Genomic DNA, 20,979 nt, shown 5'->3' with positions numbered 1-20,979 from the left:
CTTCCACATTCAAGTGAGTTGTCCTGTCCCTGCCTGTCTACGTTTCAGGTCAAACCCATGGCTAGCTCATGTCCTCTTACATAGGAATAGAGCCTATCCGTGGAGTTGAGACATAATACAGACCAGGGGACGTGTATTTGTCCCATTCCACACGAAGTACATCACCGATTTTGAAAAGGTGACAACAGCTGAAGGACTCTGTAGCTCCAGGTCACTCTACAAAAAGGATCTGCATCTCTAGGTCACTTAAGAATATGATGACCCAAAGAGAATGTGGGGGAGATATGGACGGCTCATGGGTAGGGTGGGTGGAATAAGAACTGTTCATAGAGTCTCCCCCTACAGGAAAGAATATTGAAGAGGAAGCATTTCATGAGGCATTGACTCTTCATCTGTAGAGTTGGTGGAATGAGAACAGTTTATACAAACTCCCCCTATAGGACAGAATATGAAAGATTCATAACTCTATATTATGGATCTGTATCTCCAGGTTCTTTAGGAAATTTAAAGCCAAAGGAGGAAGAGAAGGAAAAGTGGAACTTCTCTTTATAGGTGAAGTTCTGCTTTAAGATTGGGCAGCACAGAAGCTTAGTAGTTAACAATTCTGCCTTGCAGCACAGGGGTTTTTGTTCACTGTCTGCATGGAGTCTGCATGTTCTCCCTGTGCTTGTGTGGGTTTACATCACTGATTTACCCCGCTCAGCGGGGGCAGGCCTTAGAGAACAAAGGCCGCATATGGTTAGCACAGAGGCTTAGTGATTAGCCTTGAAGCACTGTGGTCCATGGTTCAAAACCTGACCAGGAAACTATCTGCATGGAGTTTGCATGTTCTCCCTGTGCTTTCATGGGTTTCCTCCGGGTACTCTGGTTTCCTCCCACACTTCAATGACATGCTACCTCGCGTTGGTGGTGCAGCGGTGAGTATAGCTGCTTTCCAAGCAGTTGACCCGGGTTCTATTCCCAGCCAACGCAATCTCACAAGATGGCTGCCTCACCTGGTAAGTGTCACCCCCCCCCCCTTCCCATCATATCTGTATATACAATGTTCTCTCTACAGTACTGTGCAAACGTTTTAGCCAGGTATGAACAAATGCTGTAACCATAGGGGCCATGTTATCCCTTCCTGGCTATGTCCTGGTTGGAGATCACTATGAACCTACCATAGGGGCCTTGTGATACCTTCCTGTCTATGTCCTGATCGGAGATCACTATGAACCTACTAGACGTGCACTGCCAAAAAATTTGTTTTTTTTTTTCATTTCATTCGTTCTTTGTTTTTTTTTTGGATCATTCATTATGATCGATATTCGTTATTTCGAAAAAAAAATTGTACCTTCGGATAAATTTGAATTCGTTACGTTCCATTCATTTAGATGCAGCATTCATTATTTCCATAATTTGTAATAATTAGAAATAATTACCCTCCTTTCTTTTCCTCCTTCCCTCCCTCTTCCCTTCCCCTCCTCCACTCCCCCCTCCCCTTTGTTCTACCTTTCCCTTTAGAACGTGATATTTTTGATGAACCTAAATCTTAGTGTACCTAGAGTGCTAGAAGAGTAGTACATCTTTTTTTTGAGGACATACAGTATAAACCTTAACATGTAAACCCAATGCACCTCTGACACACATGCATTACAGCGCAGCACATTGCACATCCAATGTGGTGCACTGAGTCAAAAGAAATGGCACGGTCTGATTGGTTGTCTCTATTGGTGTGTTGGCAACCAGTTGAACACTGTGACAGGAGTCACTTTAGGTGGATAGCCTGTGGAACCCAGCTTCCCTTGGAGAGGTTGGGAAATCCATGCTTCAGCTCCCCATGCCCCTCTTATGTGTAAGTCACCCTGTGACTATTAGGGTCACAGGGTGATGGATAAAATGATGGACAGCTAACTAATTGACACTGAGAATGTGGTTTGGATTACTTCAAATGGGACATTGTATGAGCTTTGCCTCATAGCCTGTTGTAGACCTTTGCCATGCTGCCTGCAGTTCCTGATTCATCAAAGCATTGTTTAAATGTGGATTCCATGGTCTTCCATGTAGGAGCTGGACAGTCTGCTACTGAGGTCTCCTGCTATAGTCTGTTGCCTACTAGGCTGAGGAGGGGGGAGATCACTGTGTGTATTGTTAATTGTGTTTATTGGAACACCTATTGTCTCTGCTAGAAAACCCTTGTGGGATGTGTTTATACTTGTAATAATGTGTCCTTTGTATGCACTGTTGTAGGGGCCGAATAGTCTAGTCACCTAGGCTGGTTTAAATGACTAGTTATTTATGTTTCTGGTTACAGTTGTATTCTTAGGGTAACATGATCGGGGGGGAGGGGTGTCCTCCTGGTGTATATATTTTCTGTGAGTTTGTCAAATAAATGTTCCATGTTCATACAAGCTATTGTTGGCTAGTCTTGTACGATCAGCTAGAATATCTGATATCAATGTTCAGACTGGAGGCAGCTGTATACTGATGAAAGCACTCAAGCGGAGTGTGGGAAGCAGTTCCATTGCATTGGTGGCAAGTGGTGGGATGCTTCCTGCAGTCTGGGACAGCCATACCTCCACTGGGATCCAAGGTCCAGATAGCAGAAGAGGGGAGATACAGACATCAGCCACCATGGAAGAGGAATTTGGAAGGAGGTTGCGGGAGATGCGGATACAGCACAGGGGAACCATTGTCAGAGCAGGTCCTGCTGGGATGGTATGATTCTGTCCGCTGGGAACTCTGGAAGGAAGCGCTAGCCCGTGAGCAGCGACACCAGGGAAAAAGTCTCCCCTCCATCCAGGAAAGGTACTGGTCGCAGTACGAAGTGCGAATGCTGTTTTTGGGGAAACAACCGCACAAGGAATGGAAAGCTGAGGTAATCAGGCTGGTCCAGGCAGAGATGCAGGTGGATGACATTTGCGGTATTCACTGGTATTGAAAAATGTAAAAAAATAAATTTGAAAAAGGCAAGAAAAACAAAGGGTACTGAAAATGATTGTAGCAGTAAATCAGTCAGTTCTACAGAAATTCAACAGATAGAATAAGTTCAGCCACATCATCCCTAAATAATCCACTCCCTCCCTGTTTAGGGGGGCATAAAATCATTAGACTTATGCTCTGCGCCACAAGCCCACCCTATTTTGAAGATCAGGTGCTTCAAACCCCCCGCCGCTGTAATTCAGGTGCCCGGTGTGCTGAAAGGGGCCCGACACATGAATAGGGGGTGGGCGCGACGGCCATGGATTCAGGCTATGCCCCATATAGGGGGTGGCGTGGATTCAAGGAATAGCGCCTGGGTGCCCCTAATGGACGGCCCCCCACAAACATTTCAAGTGAATCTCTGAACATTCCAGACATGTTGCAATGTGGGACAGCTGGCAACTATCCAAGAAAGAGGGCAGGTAGGGTCTCTGGTGAATGAGAGGAATCCAGGGGGATAGTTACACCATGAACGGTGACAGGGAGAGAGGGGTAAATCAGGGTGATTGCATGGATTTTAGGGGTCACGTGGCTGCCATCACTACAATACATTGCTAAGTTAAACTATCCAGGAACAAACATGGCCGCCCGGGTGTCAATGCCTCTGCCCCGTAGGTGGCTCCGCTGTCATTGACGTCTTGTGTGCGCCGCGAGCTGGCGGCTTGCTGCCCAGCAACCAATAACATCACACAGCGGACCGGCGGTATATTGCGCCCGAAGAGCTCTAGCCGGTCCTCACCTCCGCTAGACAGTCATGCCGTAACCCCGCCCACCATGAACAAGTACATTAGAGTCAGTAAGATCGGAGAGGGCTCGTTCGGGAAAGCCATCCTGGTGAAAGCCAAGGAAGATGGGAGGCAATATGTCATCAAGGAGATCAGCATCTCTAAGGTGGGTCCGCCTGGCTCCCTGCCATTATTTCCTGCACGGGAAACTTTACTACCGGTGACAGCTCGCTGAGTGTTACATACAGGGGGGGTCTGTGTACTACATATAGGGGGTGGTAATGTCCTACATACAGGGGGGTCTGTGTACTACATATAGGGGGTGGTAATGTCCTACATACAGGGGGGTCTGTGTACTATATATAGGGGGTGGTAATGTCCTACATACAGGGGGGGGGGGGGGTCTGTGTACTACATATAGGGGGTGGTAATGTCCTACATACAGGGGGGTCTGTGTACTACATATAGGGGGTGGTAATGTCCTACATACAGGGGGGGGGGTCTGTGTACTACATATAGGGGGTGGTAATGTCCTACATACAGGGGGTCTGTATCCTACATACAGGGGTGGTAATGTACTACATATAGGGGGGTCTGTGTACTACATATAGGGGTGGTAATGTCCTACATACAGGGGGGTCTGTGTACTACATATAGGGGGTGGTAATGTCCTACATACAGGGGGGAGGGGTCTGTGTACTACATATAGGGGGTGGTAATGTCCTACATACAGGGGGGTCTGTATCCTACATACAGGGGTGGTAATGTACTACATATAGGGGGGTCTGTGTACTACATATAGGGGTGGTAATGTCCTACATACAGGGGGGTCTGTGTACTACATATAGGGGGTGGTAATGTCCTACATACAGGGGGGAGGGGTCTGTGTACTACATATAGGGGGTGGTAATGTCCTACATACAGGGGGGTCTGTATCCTACATACAGGGGTGGTAATGTACTACATATAGGGGGGTCTGTGTACTACATATAGGGGTGGTAATGTCCTACATACAGGGGGGGGGGTCTGTGTACTACATATAGGGATGGTAATGTCCTACATACTGGAGGGGGGTCTGTGTACTACATATAGGGGGTGGTAATGTACTACATATAGGGGGTGGTAATGTCCTACATACAGGGGGGTCTGTATCGTACATACAGGGGTGGTAATGTACTACATATAGGGGGGTCTGTGTACTACATATGGGGGGTGCTAATGTCCTACATACAGGGGGGGGGGGGGGTCTGTGTACTACATATAGGGGGTGGTAATGTCCTACATACAGGGGGGGGTCTGTGTACTACATATAGGGGGTGGTAATCTCCTACATACAGGGGGGTCTGTATCCTACATACAGGGGTGGTAATGTACTACATATAGGGGGGTCTGTGTACTACATATAGGGGGTGGTAATGTCCTACATACAGGGGGGGGGTCTGTGTACTACATATAGGGGGTGGTAATGTCCTACATACAGGGGGGGTCTGTGTACTACATATAGGGGGTGGTAATGTCCTACATACAGGGGGGGTCTGTGTACTACATATAGGGGGTGGTAATGTACTACATACAGGGGGGGTCTGTGTACTACATATAGGGGGTGGTAATGTACTACATACAGGGGGGGGGGTCTGTGTACTACATATAGGGGGTGGTAATGTACTACATACAGGGGGGGGGGGGGGGTCTGTGTACTACATATAGGGGGTGGTAATGTACTACATACAGGGGGGGGGTCTGTGTACTACATATAGGGGGGTGGTAATGTACTACATACAGGGGGGGGGGGGTCTGTGTACTACATATAGGGGGGTGGTAATGTCCTACATACAGGGGGGGTCTGTATCCTACATACAGGGGTGGTAATGTCCTACATACAGGGGGGGTCTGTGTACTACATACAGGGGGTGGTAATGTCCTACATACAGGGGGTGGTAATGTCCTACATACAGGGGGTGGTAATGTCCTACATACAGGGGGTGGTAATGTCCTACATACAGGGGGGGGTCTGTGTACTACATACAGGGGGGGGGGGGTCTGTGTACTACATATAGGGGGTGGTAATGTCCTACATACAGGGGGGGGGGGTCTGTGTACTACATATAGGGGGTGGTAATGTCCTACATACAGGGGGGGGGGGTCTGTGTACTACATATAGGGGGTGGTAATGTCCTACATACAGGGGGGGGGGGGTCTGTGTACTACATACAGGGGGGGGGGGGGTCTGTGTACTACATATAGGGGGTGGTAATGTCCTACATACAGGGGGGGGGGTCTGTGTACTACATATAGGGGGTGGTAATGTCCTACATACGGGGGGGGGGGGGTCTGTGTACTACATATAGGGGGTGGTAATGTCCTACATACGGGGGGGGGGGTCTGTGTACTACATATAGGGGGTGGTAATGTCCTACATACAGGGGGGGGGGTCTGTGTACTACATGTAGGGGGTGGTAATGTCCTACATACAGGGGGGGGGGGGTCTGTGTACTACATATAGGGGGTGGTAATGTCCTACATACAGGGGGGGGGGGTCTGTGTACTACATATAGGGGGTGGTAATGTCCTACATACAGGGGGGGGGGTCTGTGTACTACATATGGGGGGGGGTCTGTATCCTACATACAGGGGGGTCTGTATCCTACATACAGGGGTGGTAATGTCCTACATACGGGGGGGGGTCTGTATCCTACATACAGGGGTGGTAATGTCCTACATACAGGGGGGGGTCTGTATCCTACATACAGGGGGGGGTCTGTGTCCTACATACAGGGGGTGGTAATGTCCTACATACAGGGGGTGGTAATGTCCTACATACAGGGGGGGGTCTGTGTACTACATATAGGGGGTGGTAATGTCCTACATACAGGGGGGGGGGGGTCTGTGTACTACATATAGGGGGTGGTAATGTCCTACATAGAGGGGGGGTCTGTGTACTACATATAGGGGGTGGTAATGTACTACATATAGGGGGGGGGGTCTGTATCCTACATACAGGGGTGGTAATGTCCTACATACGGGGGGGGGGGGTCTGTGTACTACATATAGGGGGTGGTAATGTCCTACATACAGGGGGGTCTGTATCCTACATACAGGGGGGGGGTCTGTGTACTACATATGGGGGGTGGTAATGTCCTACATACAGGGGGGGGGGGGGTCTTTGTACTACATATAGGGGGTGGTAATGTCCTACATACAGGGGGAGGGTCTGTGTACTACATATGGGGGGCGGTAATGTCCTACATACAGGGAGGGGTCTGTGTACTACATATAGGGGGTGGTAATGTCCTACATACAGGGGGGGGTCTGTGTACTACATATAGGGGGTGGTAATGTCCTACATACGGGGGGGGTCTGTGTACTACATATAGGGGGTGGTAATGTCCTACATACAGGGGGGGGGGCTGTGTACTACATATAGGGGGTGGTAATGTACTTCATACAGGGGGGGGTCTGTGTACTACATATAGGGGGGTGGTAATGTCCTACATACAGGGGGGTCTGTATCCTACATACAGGGGTGGTAATGTCCTACATACAGGGGGGGGGTCTGTGTACTACATACAGGGGGTGGTAATGTCCTACATACAGGGGGTGGTAATGTCCTACATACGGGGGGGGGGTCTGTGTACTACATATAGGGGGTGGTAATGTCCTACATACGGGGGGGGGGTCTGTGTACTACATATAGGGGGTGGTAATGTCCTACATATAGGGGGGGGTCTGTGTACTACATATAGGGGGTGGTAATGTCCTACATACAGGGGGGGGTCTGTGTACTACATATAGGGGGGGGTCTGTGTACTACATATAGGCTGGGGGTCTGTATCCTACATACAGGGGTGGTAATGTCCTACATACGGGGGGGGGGGGGGGGTCTGTGTACTACATATAGGGGGTGGTAATGTCCTACATACAGGGGGGTCTGTATCCTACATACAGGGGTGGTAGTGTCCTACGTACAGGGGGGGGGTCTGTGTACTACATATAGGGGGTGGTAATGTCCTACATACAGGGGGTGGTAATGTCCTACATACAGGGGGTGGTAATGTCCTACATACAGGGGGTGGTAATGTCCTTCATACAGGGGGGGGGGTCTGTGTACTACATATAGGGGGTGGTAATGTCCTACATACAGGGGGGGGTCTGTGTACTACATATAGGGCGTGGTAATGTACTACATACAGGGGGGGGGGTCTGTGTACTACATATAGGGGGTGGTAATGTACTACATACAGGGGGGGGTCTGTGTACTACATATAGGGGGGTGGTAATGTACTACATACAGGGGGGGGGGTCTGTATCCTACATACAGGGGCGGTAATGTCCTACATACAGGGGGGGGGTCTGTGTACTACATATAGGGGGTGGTAATGTCCTACATACAGGGGGGTCTGTATCCTACATACAGGGGGGGGGTCTGTGTACTACATATGGGGGGTGGTAATGTCCTACATACAGGGGGGGGGGTCTGTGTACTACATATAGGGGGTGGTAATGTCCTACATACAGGGGGACAGTATAGCCACGTGTACTACATACAGGGGTGTTAATGTCTTAGCTACAGGGGTGGTAATGTCCTACATACAGGGGGACAGTATAGCCACGTGTACTACATACAGGGGTGTTAATGTCCTACATACAGGGGGTGGTAATGTCCTACATACAGGGGGTGGTAATGTCCTACATACAGGGGGTGGTAATGTCTTAGATACAAGGGGTGGTAATGTCTTAAATACAGGGGGTGGTAATGTCATGTCTTAGATACAGGGGGTGGTAATGTCTTAGATACAGGGGGACAGCATAGCCCATAGAATACGGGCATCAATGGGCAGCTCGGGCCATGTGTTGTTATAGCACAGGAAACCGTTACTATGCAGGACATCACTTATCAATCTCCACACTTAGCTGTGTTCCCAAGGTGGAAAGATAGTTCTGGAATTCTTCTTCCCCCTTTTGTCTTTTTCCTTTTTTTTTTTTTTTTTTTTTTTTTTTTTAATAATCCCAAACGGTGTTCAGTTATTCACGTGTGCCGACCAATGGAAGTTTGCAGAATAACTGTTACTAATCTGTGATCACCTATCTGAGTTCTGAACAGATTTGTGACATATGTTAAATGGGCTCGTTTACCCATGAGGTCAGGGTGGGGGTAAAAACAGGTGGTTGAGCCCCGTTTTTACTGCTGCCTGATCACTTCCCTTAATTCACGTTTTCTATAAAGGTGAACACTTTAACTCCATACACCCTCCCCATCCCCCTGGTCCCTGCTGTAATTGCCTCCAGGCATGCAGAACTCTCGGTGTCCACGCAGCCAGTCCAGCAGTCCCCTCCATTCTCCATGCTGCTTTTCCACCATGGACCAGAGCAATTCACTGTGCAGGCGCCAACCAAGCAGATTCACTCTAATCCATCCCTGAAGAGCTGCACAGAAAAGGGTTAGAAGAGCAGGGATTTCAAATTCCCGGACCACTCAACTGGCTGCATGGGCACTGACAGATCACCATCCATGGAGGTAATCAGGGGCGTTGCTAGGTGGCAAAAAGACCAGGGGCTTCAGCCCGAAGTCCAAGGCCGGCACGGGGGGGGGGGCCTCTGGTGGCGCTGGGTTTTTTTGGTTGGGCGGAGGGGTTGTGTGGCGGGGTAGGTTGACTTGCTGGTTGCTGCCTGGCTTACCAGTGCCCATCAATGCTGACCACTAAACTGACCTACATACTCTGACCTACCTGACATACACACACTGACCTACCTACCTGACATACACACTGACCTACCTACCTGACACACACACTGACCTACCTTACCCACACTGACCTACATACACTGACCTACCTGACATGCACTGACCTACCTACCTGACCCACGCTGACCTACCTGACATACACACACTGACCTACATACACTGACTGACCTACATACACTGACCTACCTGACATACACTGACCCACCCACACTGACCTACCTGACATACACTGACCCACCCACACTGACCTACCTGACATACACTGACCCACCCACACTGACCTACCTGACCCACACTGACCTACACACACTGACCTACCTGACATACACACACTGACCTACCTGACATACACACACTGACCTACCTGACATACACGGACCTACCTACCTGACCCACGCTGACCTACCTGACCCACGCTGACCTACCTGACATACACACACTGACCTACCTGACATACACACACTGACCTACCTGACATACACACACTGACCTACCTGACATACACACACTGACCTACCTACCTGACATACACTGACCGACATACACTGACCTACATACACTGACCCACCCACACTGACCTACCTGACCCACACTGACCTACATACACTGACCTACCTGACCCACACACACTGACCTACCTGGCCCACACTGACCTACACACACTGACCTACCTGACACACACACTGACCTACATACACTGACCTACCTGACCTACATACACTGACCTACCTGACCCACATACACTGACCCACCCACACTGACCTACCTGACCCACCCACACTGACCTGGTACCTGCCAAACACACAGACTGACCTACCTGTGTCCAGGTCCTGCAGCAGCAGCTCAGTCATGGTGCTGGTGTGTGAGGCAGCCAGAGGAGAGGAGGAGAGCCGCCCGCCTGAGCGCCGATCGATGTCGCACGGCAGCCAAATTGTAATTGCCGCCTTCTTCCTCTTCCTGTCACAGCACGCAGGGATAGGACTGGGCCGCTCCAGTCTAGAAATGGCATGAGCACTAGCGCGGAGGAGGAGGAAGTGCAATCCTCCTCCGCTTTGAATGCCGGGCAGTGTGGGCACAGTGGGCAGTGATGTCACTGGTTGCTAGCCGCTTGGCGGCTATAGCAACCAGTGGCCAAGAGTAGAATGGGGGGGGCGTAGCTGGAGCCAGAGCCAGCACTACCACGGCTCAGTCCGCCCCTGTATTCTAGGACCGGGACAAGAGACTCGGGGCTATTAGCCCCAGGCTCGGGGCTGTAGCCCCAATAGCCACCCCCTGGTGACACCTCTGGAGGTAATTATAGTGGGGACCAGGGTTGGGTGGGATAGTGTATGGTTAGTTCACCTTTCCCTGGTATTAGTTACCTCTGTGAAGGTAAACTAACACATTAAGCTGTCTGACGGGGTTCTACACATGCCATGGCAAAAGTTATCCCCCTGTCAGGTTCAATAGGCAGTATAGCCATTGTGACCAATTTAAGTTAATGGGACCAAGACACAACTGCCTTGGAACCTTGTGCAGTTGCAGTGTGGTGGTACAGCATTAAAACAGGCCTGCCAAACACCTCCAAATGGCAATCCACCATGGATCACCTTTCAGAGAGGCGGCAAGGGCTGTCAAATGTGTAACCTTAGCTATAAGGGCTATTTTCTTTTTGCACCATATTACACCTGTATGTAGGGTCCCGCATGGCCTAAAAATGTTACCCCTGCAATTATTGTGATGTGATCAGGTTAACTCATACTTTTCACTATTGATTATGGATTCATGGTCTGCTGGTGACCTCTGTTCTTATTTATACCAAAACCAGTCAACCTGCTGGCAGTTGCTGGAGCACCCTCTTACTTCAGGCCTTGTCTAAGCATAGGGATGGGCTTGAGTTCAGACAAAACCCTGAAGGAAGCTGTCACTCTTGCCCACTACTGTCCAACCAACTGCGACCAAGGGATTCCGTGCCCCACAGCTACTCGTACACAAAAAGGATGGGAATGCTGGAGACATCATTGAGCTAATCTAGCCATATTGGGTCAAAACTGGGACTAAACCCAAGCTCGCTCCTACCCAGGAACATGTGCCATGGGAATATATTTGAGTGATTTACTCAGGATAAAGTGCACAAACCCCTGGAAAATAATCCAACTTTGTCTTCTAGTTCTCTCTAAGTGATAACCAAAGTGGTGACAGACTTTGCTTTAGTTTTGTCTATTGCAGTGTCTTTCCAGGCCCAAAAAAGCCTCATCTGCAATCCCAGTGGGAAAGCCCGATTGCTTTCACACTGGGGCACTGCGCTTGCAGGACGTCAAAATCAATGGGCAGCGCCGCCAAAGCACCTCTTTTAAGCGCTTTTAAATAGAGCTGCACGATTCTGGCTAAAATGAGAATCACAATTCTTTTGCTTGGAAGATAGATTACGATTCTCGTGGCGTAACATCATCTTTCTTTTTTTTTTACATTAAATGTGTGTTTATTGAGCATTGACAAGAAACAAAAAAGGAGTACAGTGTACATTATGAAAACCAAGCAGAATAACAATACATTTTCCAAAACGTACAAATAAAATTCGTATACAGTACTGTAACCCATGTCTGATGTTTTTATTTCCTTTCTTTCCCATGGTGTATGTGTGGAGTTGATTGATCTTATCGTACTAGTTTGACTGATTCGTGCTGTAGTATCTCAGCATGCGTGTCGCGGGGGAGGGTTGGTCCTCGAATTACCCCGTTACCTAATTTTTCCCTCAAGTGCAAGTATCAGGTGACTGTGTCCATTTATCCCATATTTGTTCATATTTTATAGGGCAGCCTCTGTGTATGTAGATTAGTTTTTTATAAGGTAATGTGTTATTGACTTCTGCCAACCAGTGTGAGAACCCTGGGGGGTTAGGTCTCATCCAAACTCTAGCAATGACCTTACGTGCAGAGAAGAGTGTTTCATGTATAAATACCTTTTGAAATTTATTTATCTCGGGGTCTGATAGAATTCCCAGCAGACAAAGTTTGGGCTGCAGTGTTACCGGAGAGCCCATTGTATCATGGAGGAAGCGCACAACTTGTGCCCAATATGCTTGGATCTGGGGGCACTGCCACAAAAGGTGGAAAAAGGTTCCGGTAGCTTGGTTGCACATTGTGCACATTGTGGATTGATTACCCCTATATTTAGACAGTCTTAATGGCGTAAGGTATGCTCTGTGAATCAAAAATAATTGAGTTAATCGGTCTGACAGTCTGGGGGACACTAGTTTGCATGTGTCGAGAGCATCACTCCATTCGTCGTCTGCCAGCGCGCCTACCTCTCCTTCCCACCTTGTTTTCAGGGCGTAGGCCGATGAAGTAGCCTGCGGTAGCATTAGCATTAAATAGAATTGGGAGATTAGTTTTTTCGGGTCAGGGCATTTCAGTGCTTCCATTAATGGGTTGTTTACCAGGTGACATTCTCCCGATGGGAACTGTGAATGAAAGGCGTGGCGCAACTGCAGGTACCTGAAGAACATTTGGTTTGGGAGCATATATTCCGTTTTTAGTCTATCAAAAGTTTTTAGCCTGCCGTTATGTATAATGTGTTGTATATAGATGATCCCTCTAGAACTCCACAGCTCACTGTCAGGCATCAAATCGAATTCAGGAAGGTTCGAGTTGTGCCACAGGGGGGTGAACTCATTTATTGTTGGTAGTTGGAGTCTATTCATGGATAGGTTCCAAATCTTGGTGTAATGATAGAGTAACGTTTTGCGGTTAGTGTTCCTGTCTTCCCCAGTGGTTTTCCCCGCCATTACAGTCAATGGGTCTTGTGATGACTGAGACCACTTTGGGCACAACAATTGCAGGAATCTTTCCCTATCTGTCTTATCCACATGAAATATTTGGGATAATTGCGCTGCAATGTAGTAAGCATTGAAGTCTGGTACAGCCATTCCTGCCAAGTCTGTGGGGTTTTTTTAGTTTTTGCCAAGCAATTTTATGTCTGTTGTTACCCCACACGAATGGCTTTATGATGGCTTCCATTAGTTTGAAATGTCTAAGCACTAGGTATATTGGCGAGTGCCAAATCATGTAAAGTATTTTAGGTAAGAGGACCATTTTGGTCAGGTTTATCCGTCCCATTACTCCCAAAGGGAGGCGGGCCCACACCTGTGTTTTGTGCTTAAGCATTGCAAATAACGGCGTTATGTTGAGTGTCTCGTAATCCGCTGGGTCTCTTGTGGTTCTTATGCCCAAGTATTTGATGATCTCTACTCTCTGTAAGGGCAATCCGGCTCCATCCCTGGACTGTGGGAAGCTGTCTAGGGGTAGTATCTGGGATTTATCCCAGTTTATCCTGAGGCCGGAGAACGTACCAAATCGTTCTATTAGGTCCAGTGTAAGGGGCAGGGAATTCTCAGTCATCTAGGTATAGTAGGGTGTCATCTGCGTATGTACTAATTTTTTCCGTCACGTCCCCCCTGCGGAGCCCCTTTATTTGCGGGTGCGACCGGATGGCTATGGCTAAGGGCTCTGCCGCCAATGCATACAGCAGGGGCGACAGAGGACATCCCTGTCTCGTGCCTCTGGATAACAAGAATTGGTCGGATGGCCATCCGTTCGCTAGTACCCTTGCTGATGGAGATTGGTATAGAAGTTGCACCCATTTTATAAATTTCGGGCCGAAGCCGAATCTGCCCAGGCACCTCCACAGGTATACCCATTCCACTGAATCTTGGCTGTGTCCAAGGCGACGATTATTCTTGACCCTACGTTGTCGTGTGTGGCTTGTAGGTTTATGAACAGTCTTCTAAGGTTGAAGGATGTATTTCTACCCGGCATAAACCCTGCTTGGTCACTATGTATTAAAGAGAGGATTACTTTATTAAGACGGATGGCTAGTATTTTTGCAAGTATTTTAATGTCTACTTGGAGTAGAGATATGGGGCGGTAAGACTCGGGGATGAGTGGGTCTTTCCCTGGTTTGGGGATCAATACTATGGTGGCTTCTCTCATGGACGCTGGCAGTCTAGAATCTTTGAATATGGCCTCGTATAGCTGTAATAGTCTAGGGATCAGTGTTTCTGAGTATGTGGAGTAGAACTCCACTGGTAGGCCGTCCGAGCCCGGGGACTTCGAGACTGGGAGTTCCGCCAGGGCTCCTGATATCTCGTCTATTGTTAGTGGGGCCTCTAGTTCCTCAACCTGTTCTGCAGAGAGCTGGGGAATTGTCAGTTCTCCCAGGAATGTTTCCATTGGGGAGGTGTCTGACGGGACTGTTGTTGTGTAGAGTTTGTGGTAGAATTCTCTAAAGATGTCTGTAACTCTATGCGGTTCTGTTTCTATTGCTCCGTTGGGTGAGCGCAGTGAGATTACCACAGGGGGTCTATCTTCACTATGTATTAAATAGGCAAGGAGTTTTCCCGCCCGGTCCCCGTGTTCGAACGATCGCTGTCTATGGAAAAATAGTTTTCGTTTGGATTTTTCGTAGTGTAGTTGGGCCAGCACCCTTGTACAGAGTTTAAGGTTGTCCGCTCTATCTGCAGTGGGGGCTTCAAGAAATATCTTTTCTGAGTCTCGGAGGCTCTCCTCCGCCCTGATTATTGCCGCCTCTGACACTTTTTTTAGTTTGTTAATTCTGTTGGTTAGTATCATGCGGGCGTGTTTCTTGAAGGCTTCCCATACCACCTGGACCGAGGCAGAGCCCTCATTGATTAGAAAATAGTTTCCCCACTCCGATGAGAGGTCGTCCTCCTCCGGCAGTAAAGTCAGCCAGAAAGGGTTCAACCTCCATGTCGCCAGGGGGCGGTTGTGGGGAACAGTAAGTATAACCCAATAGGGGCAGTGATCTGATAGGGACCTAGGGGAAAAGCCCGCGTCTGACAGTCTAGGGAGGAGCACATTAGATACCAATATTAGGTCTATTCGGGACATAGCTCGGTGTGACGAGGAGAAGCAGGAAAACCGCCTGTCTACAGGATTCCTGACTCTCCACGTATCTACTAGGTTAAAGTCAGACAGGAGTCTGGCGAATCTTGTGAGGTGAGACGTCACTGGTTCTGTGGTTGACATGTTAAGTCTGTCTAGGGCTGGATCAAGTACATTGTTAAAATCACCAAGCCACACAGCAGGAATGCCAGGGTGCAGGGTCATGAAGTCAAACCCGGCAGCTATAACAGTCGCGCTGAATGGTGGTGGAACATAAAATGCCATGAGGAGGAGCAGGTCTCCATATATCTTAGCTTTTAAAAGGACATATCTGCCCGATGGGTCGATCACTGAGTCCTGGAGCTCAAAATGGGTATTTTTAGCAATTAAAAGTGAGACTCCCCTGGAGAGGGTAGTGTGCGTTGAATGGAATGCCCATCCAATCCACGGTCTCTTAAGTACTCTATGTGCGAGGCCTTCGGCGTGTGTTTCTACCAGAGCCACTACATCTGCTCTTTGTTTCTTGAGAAGTGAAAACACCGCCAACCTTTTTTATAGGTTCCCTGAGTCCGCGGATATTCCACGTGATAAATTTTAGGCTAGCCATTTAAATGTGAATATGAGGTATTGAGCCCCAGAACTCGGATCCCCCCCCCCAAGCAGCACAGCACATATATCATAAATCATAACCATTATCAAAAACGCCATGGGGTTATTTTGGTAGCAATTAAATTTTTTAGACATTGGGTTAGACATTAGAACTTCTAAAATTCTAATAACCCCTTCCCCCCTCCCTGCTCTGCACCTTCCAAACTTGGTGCGAGCTTCGATCCCGAACTGCCAACTGGGCATAAACATTGTCCCACCTGTGGAGGAAGAGTTCGAGCTTGACCATGTGTGGGTGGCAGTTGCTGTGTTAGGGGTACTGATAAACTCAGGTGTCCCAAGCCACATGTTCAGCTTTGCCGAAGACTGTGCGCTCCATTTCAGGTGGTGAACTGTATTGCGTGGGGCGAAAATACGCTGCGTGTTGTTGCGCATTTCAGGACTTGACTCACCACTCATGGTGAGTACTTTTTAGACATTAGCTAGCTCCGTCGGTTGCCTGTGTGGACTCTATTAGGAAGAGTATGAGTAAGTACCTGAAGCGTGTCTCAGTGGTAAGGGGTTATAAGAAACCCGTTGATTCGATTGTACCGGTTGTTGTAGGGTGAAAAAGTTCTCACGGTTTGTTGCCAGCCGGGTGTTCCTGATGAGATGTGTAGCTGTGGCGTTAGTTGGAGTCCGGTCGTGTTCAGGGGTAGATCCAATCCAAGTGGAATTGATGAGCAGTCATCCATCATCGGGGGATAATAGGGGGGATGTAAGGAAGGTGGGATGACGGACAGTTCATCCTTTGATTTGGTATGAGGTTTCAAATTTGGAGTCGATCCGTGTGAAAAGGCAGGGTGCAGTAGGGTGAAAGATCTGTAGTGGTCGCATATTGACGTAGGCGCAGAGATGAGTATGAGAAAAGCTAGGACTTATTCGTGGTTTTCCCTCTGTTCCAGCCAGGCGATGGCGGCCTCTGGATCCTCAAAATGTGCGCTCTGTCCTCTCCCTCCACACGGAGGCGGGCCGGGAAGAGCATGGCGTATTTGATGTTTTTGATGCGAAGGCGCCTTTTGACCTCCATAAATGTACGCCTTCTCCGCTGCACCTCTGCGGAGAAGTCCGGGTAGATTGCTATCATTTTGTTTCCTAAGGGAATGTTCCCCTTCGCTCTGCTGAGGCGAAGTATGGCGTCTCTGTAATTCAGGAACTTTGCGATAAACGTGCGCGGAGGGGCTCCAGGTGGTGGCGGTCTGCCCGACAGGCGGTGTGCGCGCTCCACCACAAATGTTGGGGAAAAAGATTCTCTTCCATATGTATCGCAAAGCAGATTTTCAGGGAACGTGGGGGGGTCTCTCCCCTCAGCCCCCTCAGGGAGACCCACAAATCTGAGGTTGCATCGCCTGAGGCGGTTCTCGATATCATCCTGCTTTTGAATCAATTGGTTTACTTGATGCTGCAGCTCAGATGTTGTATTTTGCAGGGGGGGGGGAATCCTCCATATTGCTAAGCCTAGTCTCTGCCTCAGTGACTCTGCCCTTTAATTTTTGAAAGTCCTGCCTTACCAGTGAGATGTCCACTTTGACTTCTTCTATCCGCGCTGTGAGGGTTGTCTGGCATGCTGTAACAGCTTCCTGGCATGATGAGATCGCCTCCAGCACCCTCGCTGTGTCTGTCCCTGTAGGAGGCTCTTCTTCCAGCGTGGCGGCGCCATCTTGGCTGGAGGGGTCCGTGCCTTGCCGGCGGAATTGTTCCAGCTTTGCGGCCGCTGTAGATGCCTTTTTTGTAGGTGACATGACCCCTGCAAGTTGCCGGTTCGGTGGTGGTGTGTTGTGGGCTGAGGTAAGCAGCTTAGCGGTCCCAGGAGATTATAAAAGGATCAATGGCCGGCGGAGCTCTGTCTAGTTGCGTCCTACTGCATGCCGCTCCAGGCCACGCCCCCGTAACATCATCTTTCACATTAAAACAAAAAAAAATTGGGCTAACTTGACTGTTTCATTTTTTTTTTTTTATTCATTGAATTGTAATTTTTCCCAAAAAATTGCATTTGAAAGACTGCTGGGCAAATGCAGTGCGACATAAAATATTGCAGCAATTGCCATTTTATTCCCTAGGGTCTCTGCTAAAATATATATAGTGTTTGGGGGTTCCAAGTAATTTTCTAGCAAAAAATATTGATTTTAACTTAAAGAAGTGTCAGAAAAAGATTTAGACTTTAAAGTGGTGTTCCGGCCGAAATTATACTTTTTAAATTAAAATACCCCTATAATACACAAGCTTAATGTATTCTAGTAAAGTTAGTCTGTAAACTAAGGTCTGTTTTGTTAGTTTATAGCAGTAGTTTGTCATTTTATAAACTTACAGCAGGCCGTGGCCATCTTAAGTGTGGGCATCTGAAGCCAGACTGTATTTCTTCCTGCATCTCATCCTTGCAGATCTTGCACATGCTCAGTGCAGCACAAGCAGTGTAATAGGTTTCAGGTCAGGTTTCCATAGCAATGGCAGTGTCAGAGGAAGTTGCCGCCCCTTCCCAGAAGGCATTGCAAACAGGAAATTATGCGATGGGCCACGGCCAGGGAGGAGGAAGTGAAAAATGAATACAGTAGGTGCTGAGAATTTTTTTTTTTTTAAATATCCAATTCGTTTACAGTGCACAGTTTAATGAAGGATGCTGAAGAGTTGTAAAAGTGGGTGGAACTCCACTTTAAGTGGTTAAACTTCCTGCATTTACACTTGAAAATTTGGCAGACTGCCCCATTATTTATTTACACAGAAGTTATATCCTTTGATCTAAGAAGGAAGCTTAGTTACAATGTTTCAAGTTAAAAGACTTGGCAGAATGCCCGGATTCTTACTTTTGACAGCTGAGTGAGCAGATAAAGTCACTCCACTTGTTCATATGAAAGAATCGGCAACCTCTGCAGGAGAGGTGTCGGGGGAGGTGAATCGAGATCACAATTTTTTTTTAACGATTAATTGTGCAGCTCTACTTTTAGCCCTTTATTCGACCACTAGCGGGGGGGTTAAAATGGCTCCGCTAGCGCCCAAAAAGCACCGCAAAAATTACGGTAAAGTGCCGCTAAAACTAGCGGCGCTTTACAGCCGAAGCCCCCGCGCTGGCAGTGTGAAAGGGCTCTAAGGGAAAGTTTATTATGATTATTATTATAATACAGGATTTATACAGCACCAATAGTTTGCTCAGTGCTTTACAATATAAAGGGAGACGATACAGTTAAAATACAATAAAATACAAGAGGGTTAGAAGGGCCCTGCTTATAAGAGCTTACAATCTAATAGGGTGGGACAAGTGGTATAAAAGGTAATAAGTGTGAGGGATGAACTGATGGAAGAATTAAAAGTTCAGTTGTTAGGTTGAGGTAGGGTAGGTGTTCTTAAATAAGATTAGTTTTCAAGGCTCACCTAAAGGTGGCCAGAGTAGGAGATAGCTGGACAGATGGAGGTAGCGAGTTCCAGAGGATGGGAGAGGCTCTGGAGAAGTCCTGGAGACCAGCATGAGAGGAGGAGATGAGAGCTAGAAAGCAGAAGGTCTTGGAAGGAGAGGATGGTTTGGTTGATACTTGGAAACAAGATTGGTGATGTAGCTCGGGGCAAAGTTGCGAATGGCTTTGCATGTTGATGTTAGTATTTTGAACTACAACCCCTAGCAAAATGTTCCGTCAGTTGTTTTTTGTTGTAGAAAAAAAGCAGATCACAGACATGGCCAAAAACTAAAGGCATTTCAAATGGCAACTTTCTGGCTTTAAGAAACACTAAAAGAAATCAATAAAAATAATTGTGGTGGCCAGTAACAGTTAGATTTATAGAACAAGCACAGGGAATAAATTATGGAATCACTCAATTCTGAGGAAAAAATGATGGAATCACCCTGTAAATTTTCATTACAAACACTAACACCTGCATGAGATTAAATCTGCTTGTTAGTATGTAGGTAAAGAGGGTAAATCATCACGCAGTGTTGCACAAGATGTTGGTTGTTCACAGTCGGTTGTGTCTAAAACATGGACCAAATACAAACAACATGGGAAGGTGGTTAAAGGCAAGCATACTGGTAGACCAAGGAAGACATCAAAACGTCAAGACAGAAAACCTAAAGCAATATGCCTTGAAAACAGAAAATGTACAACAAAACAAATGGGAAGAAACTGGAGTCAACATCTGTGACCAAACTGTAAGCAGGGGTGTCCAAACTACGGCCCTCCAGCTGTTGCGGAACTACACTTCCCATGAGGCATTGTAAAACTCTGACATTCACAGACATGGCTAGGCATGATGGGAGTTCCTTAACAACTGGAGGGCCATAGTTTGGACACCCCAGGCCTAAAGGAAATGGGATTTACATACAGAAAAGCTAAAAGAAAGCCATCTCTAACACCTAAACACAAAAAAACAAGGTTACAATGGGCTAAGGAAAGGCAGTCTGGACTGTGGATGATTGGTTGAAAGTCATATTCAGTGATGAATCTCGAATCATTGGGCAAGGTGATGATGCTGGAACTTTTGTTTGGTGCCGTTCCAATGAGATTTATGCAGACTACTGTCTGAAGAAAACATGCAAATTTCCACAGTCAATTATGATATGGGGCTGCATGTCAGGTAAAGGCACTGGGGAGATGGCTGTCATTAAATCTTCAATAAATGCACAGGTTTACATTGACATTTTTGGACACTTTTCTTATCCCATCTATTGAAAGGATGTTTGGGGATGATGATATCATTTATCAAGATGCTAATGCATCTTGCCATAGAGCAAAAACTGTGAAAAAATTCCTTGAAGAAAGACACACAAGGTCAATGTCATGGCCTGCAAACAGTCCGGATCTCAATCCAATTGAAAATCTGTGGTGGAAGTTAAAGAAAATGGTCCATGACAAGGCTCCAACCTGCAAAGATGATTTGGCAACAGCAATCAGAGAAGGCTGGAGCCAGATTGATGAAGAGTACTGTTTATCACTCATTAAGTCAATGACTAAGAGACTGCAAGCAGTTATAAAAGCCAGAGGTGGTGCAACAAAGTACTAGTGATGTGTTGGAGTGTTATTTTTGTTTGTTCGTTTTT

The 20,979-nt window shown here is 47.6% G+C and overlaps 1 protein-coding gene across 3 annotated transcripts in view; it reads left to right on the top strand.

The window, feature by feature from the left end:
* The first annotated feature begins 3,563 nt into the window (after positions 1-3,563).
* The window catches only part of NEK1 (NIMA related kinase 1), a 205,843-nt gene continuing 188,427 nt past the window's right edge, over positions 3,564-20,979 (top strand). For 2 of the 3 annotated variants that reach the window (XM_073606287.1, XM_073606272.1), the window contains exon 1: positions 3,565-3,852. In XM_073606287.1, the coding sequence (XP_073462388.1) occupies positions 3,736-3,852 (117 nt within the window). In that variant the 5' untranslated portion in view covers positions 3,565-3,735. Of the gene's footprint in view, positions 3,853-20,979 lie in introns of all 3 variants that reach the window. The other variant, XM_073606279.1, reaches the window with a different exon arrangement.

The sequence above is a fragment of the Aquarana catesbeiana genome, linkage group LG01, assembly GCF_042186555.1.
Source record: "Aquarana catesbeiana isolate 2022-GZ linkage group LG01, ASM4218655v1, whole genome shotgun sequence".
NCBI lineage: Eukaryota > Metazoa > Chordata > Amphibia > Anura > Ranidae > Aquarana > Aquarana catesbeiana.
This window is presented reverse-complemented; position numbering and strand designations above follow the sequence as displayed.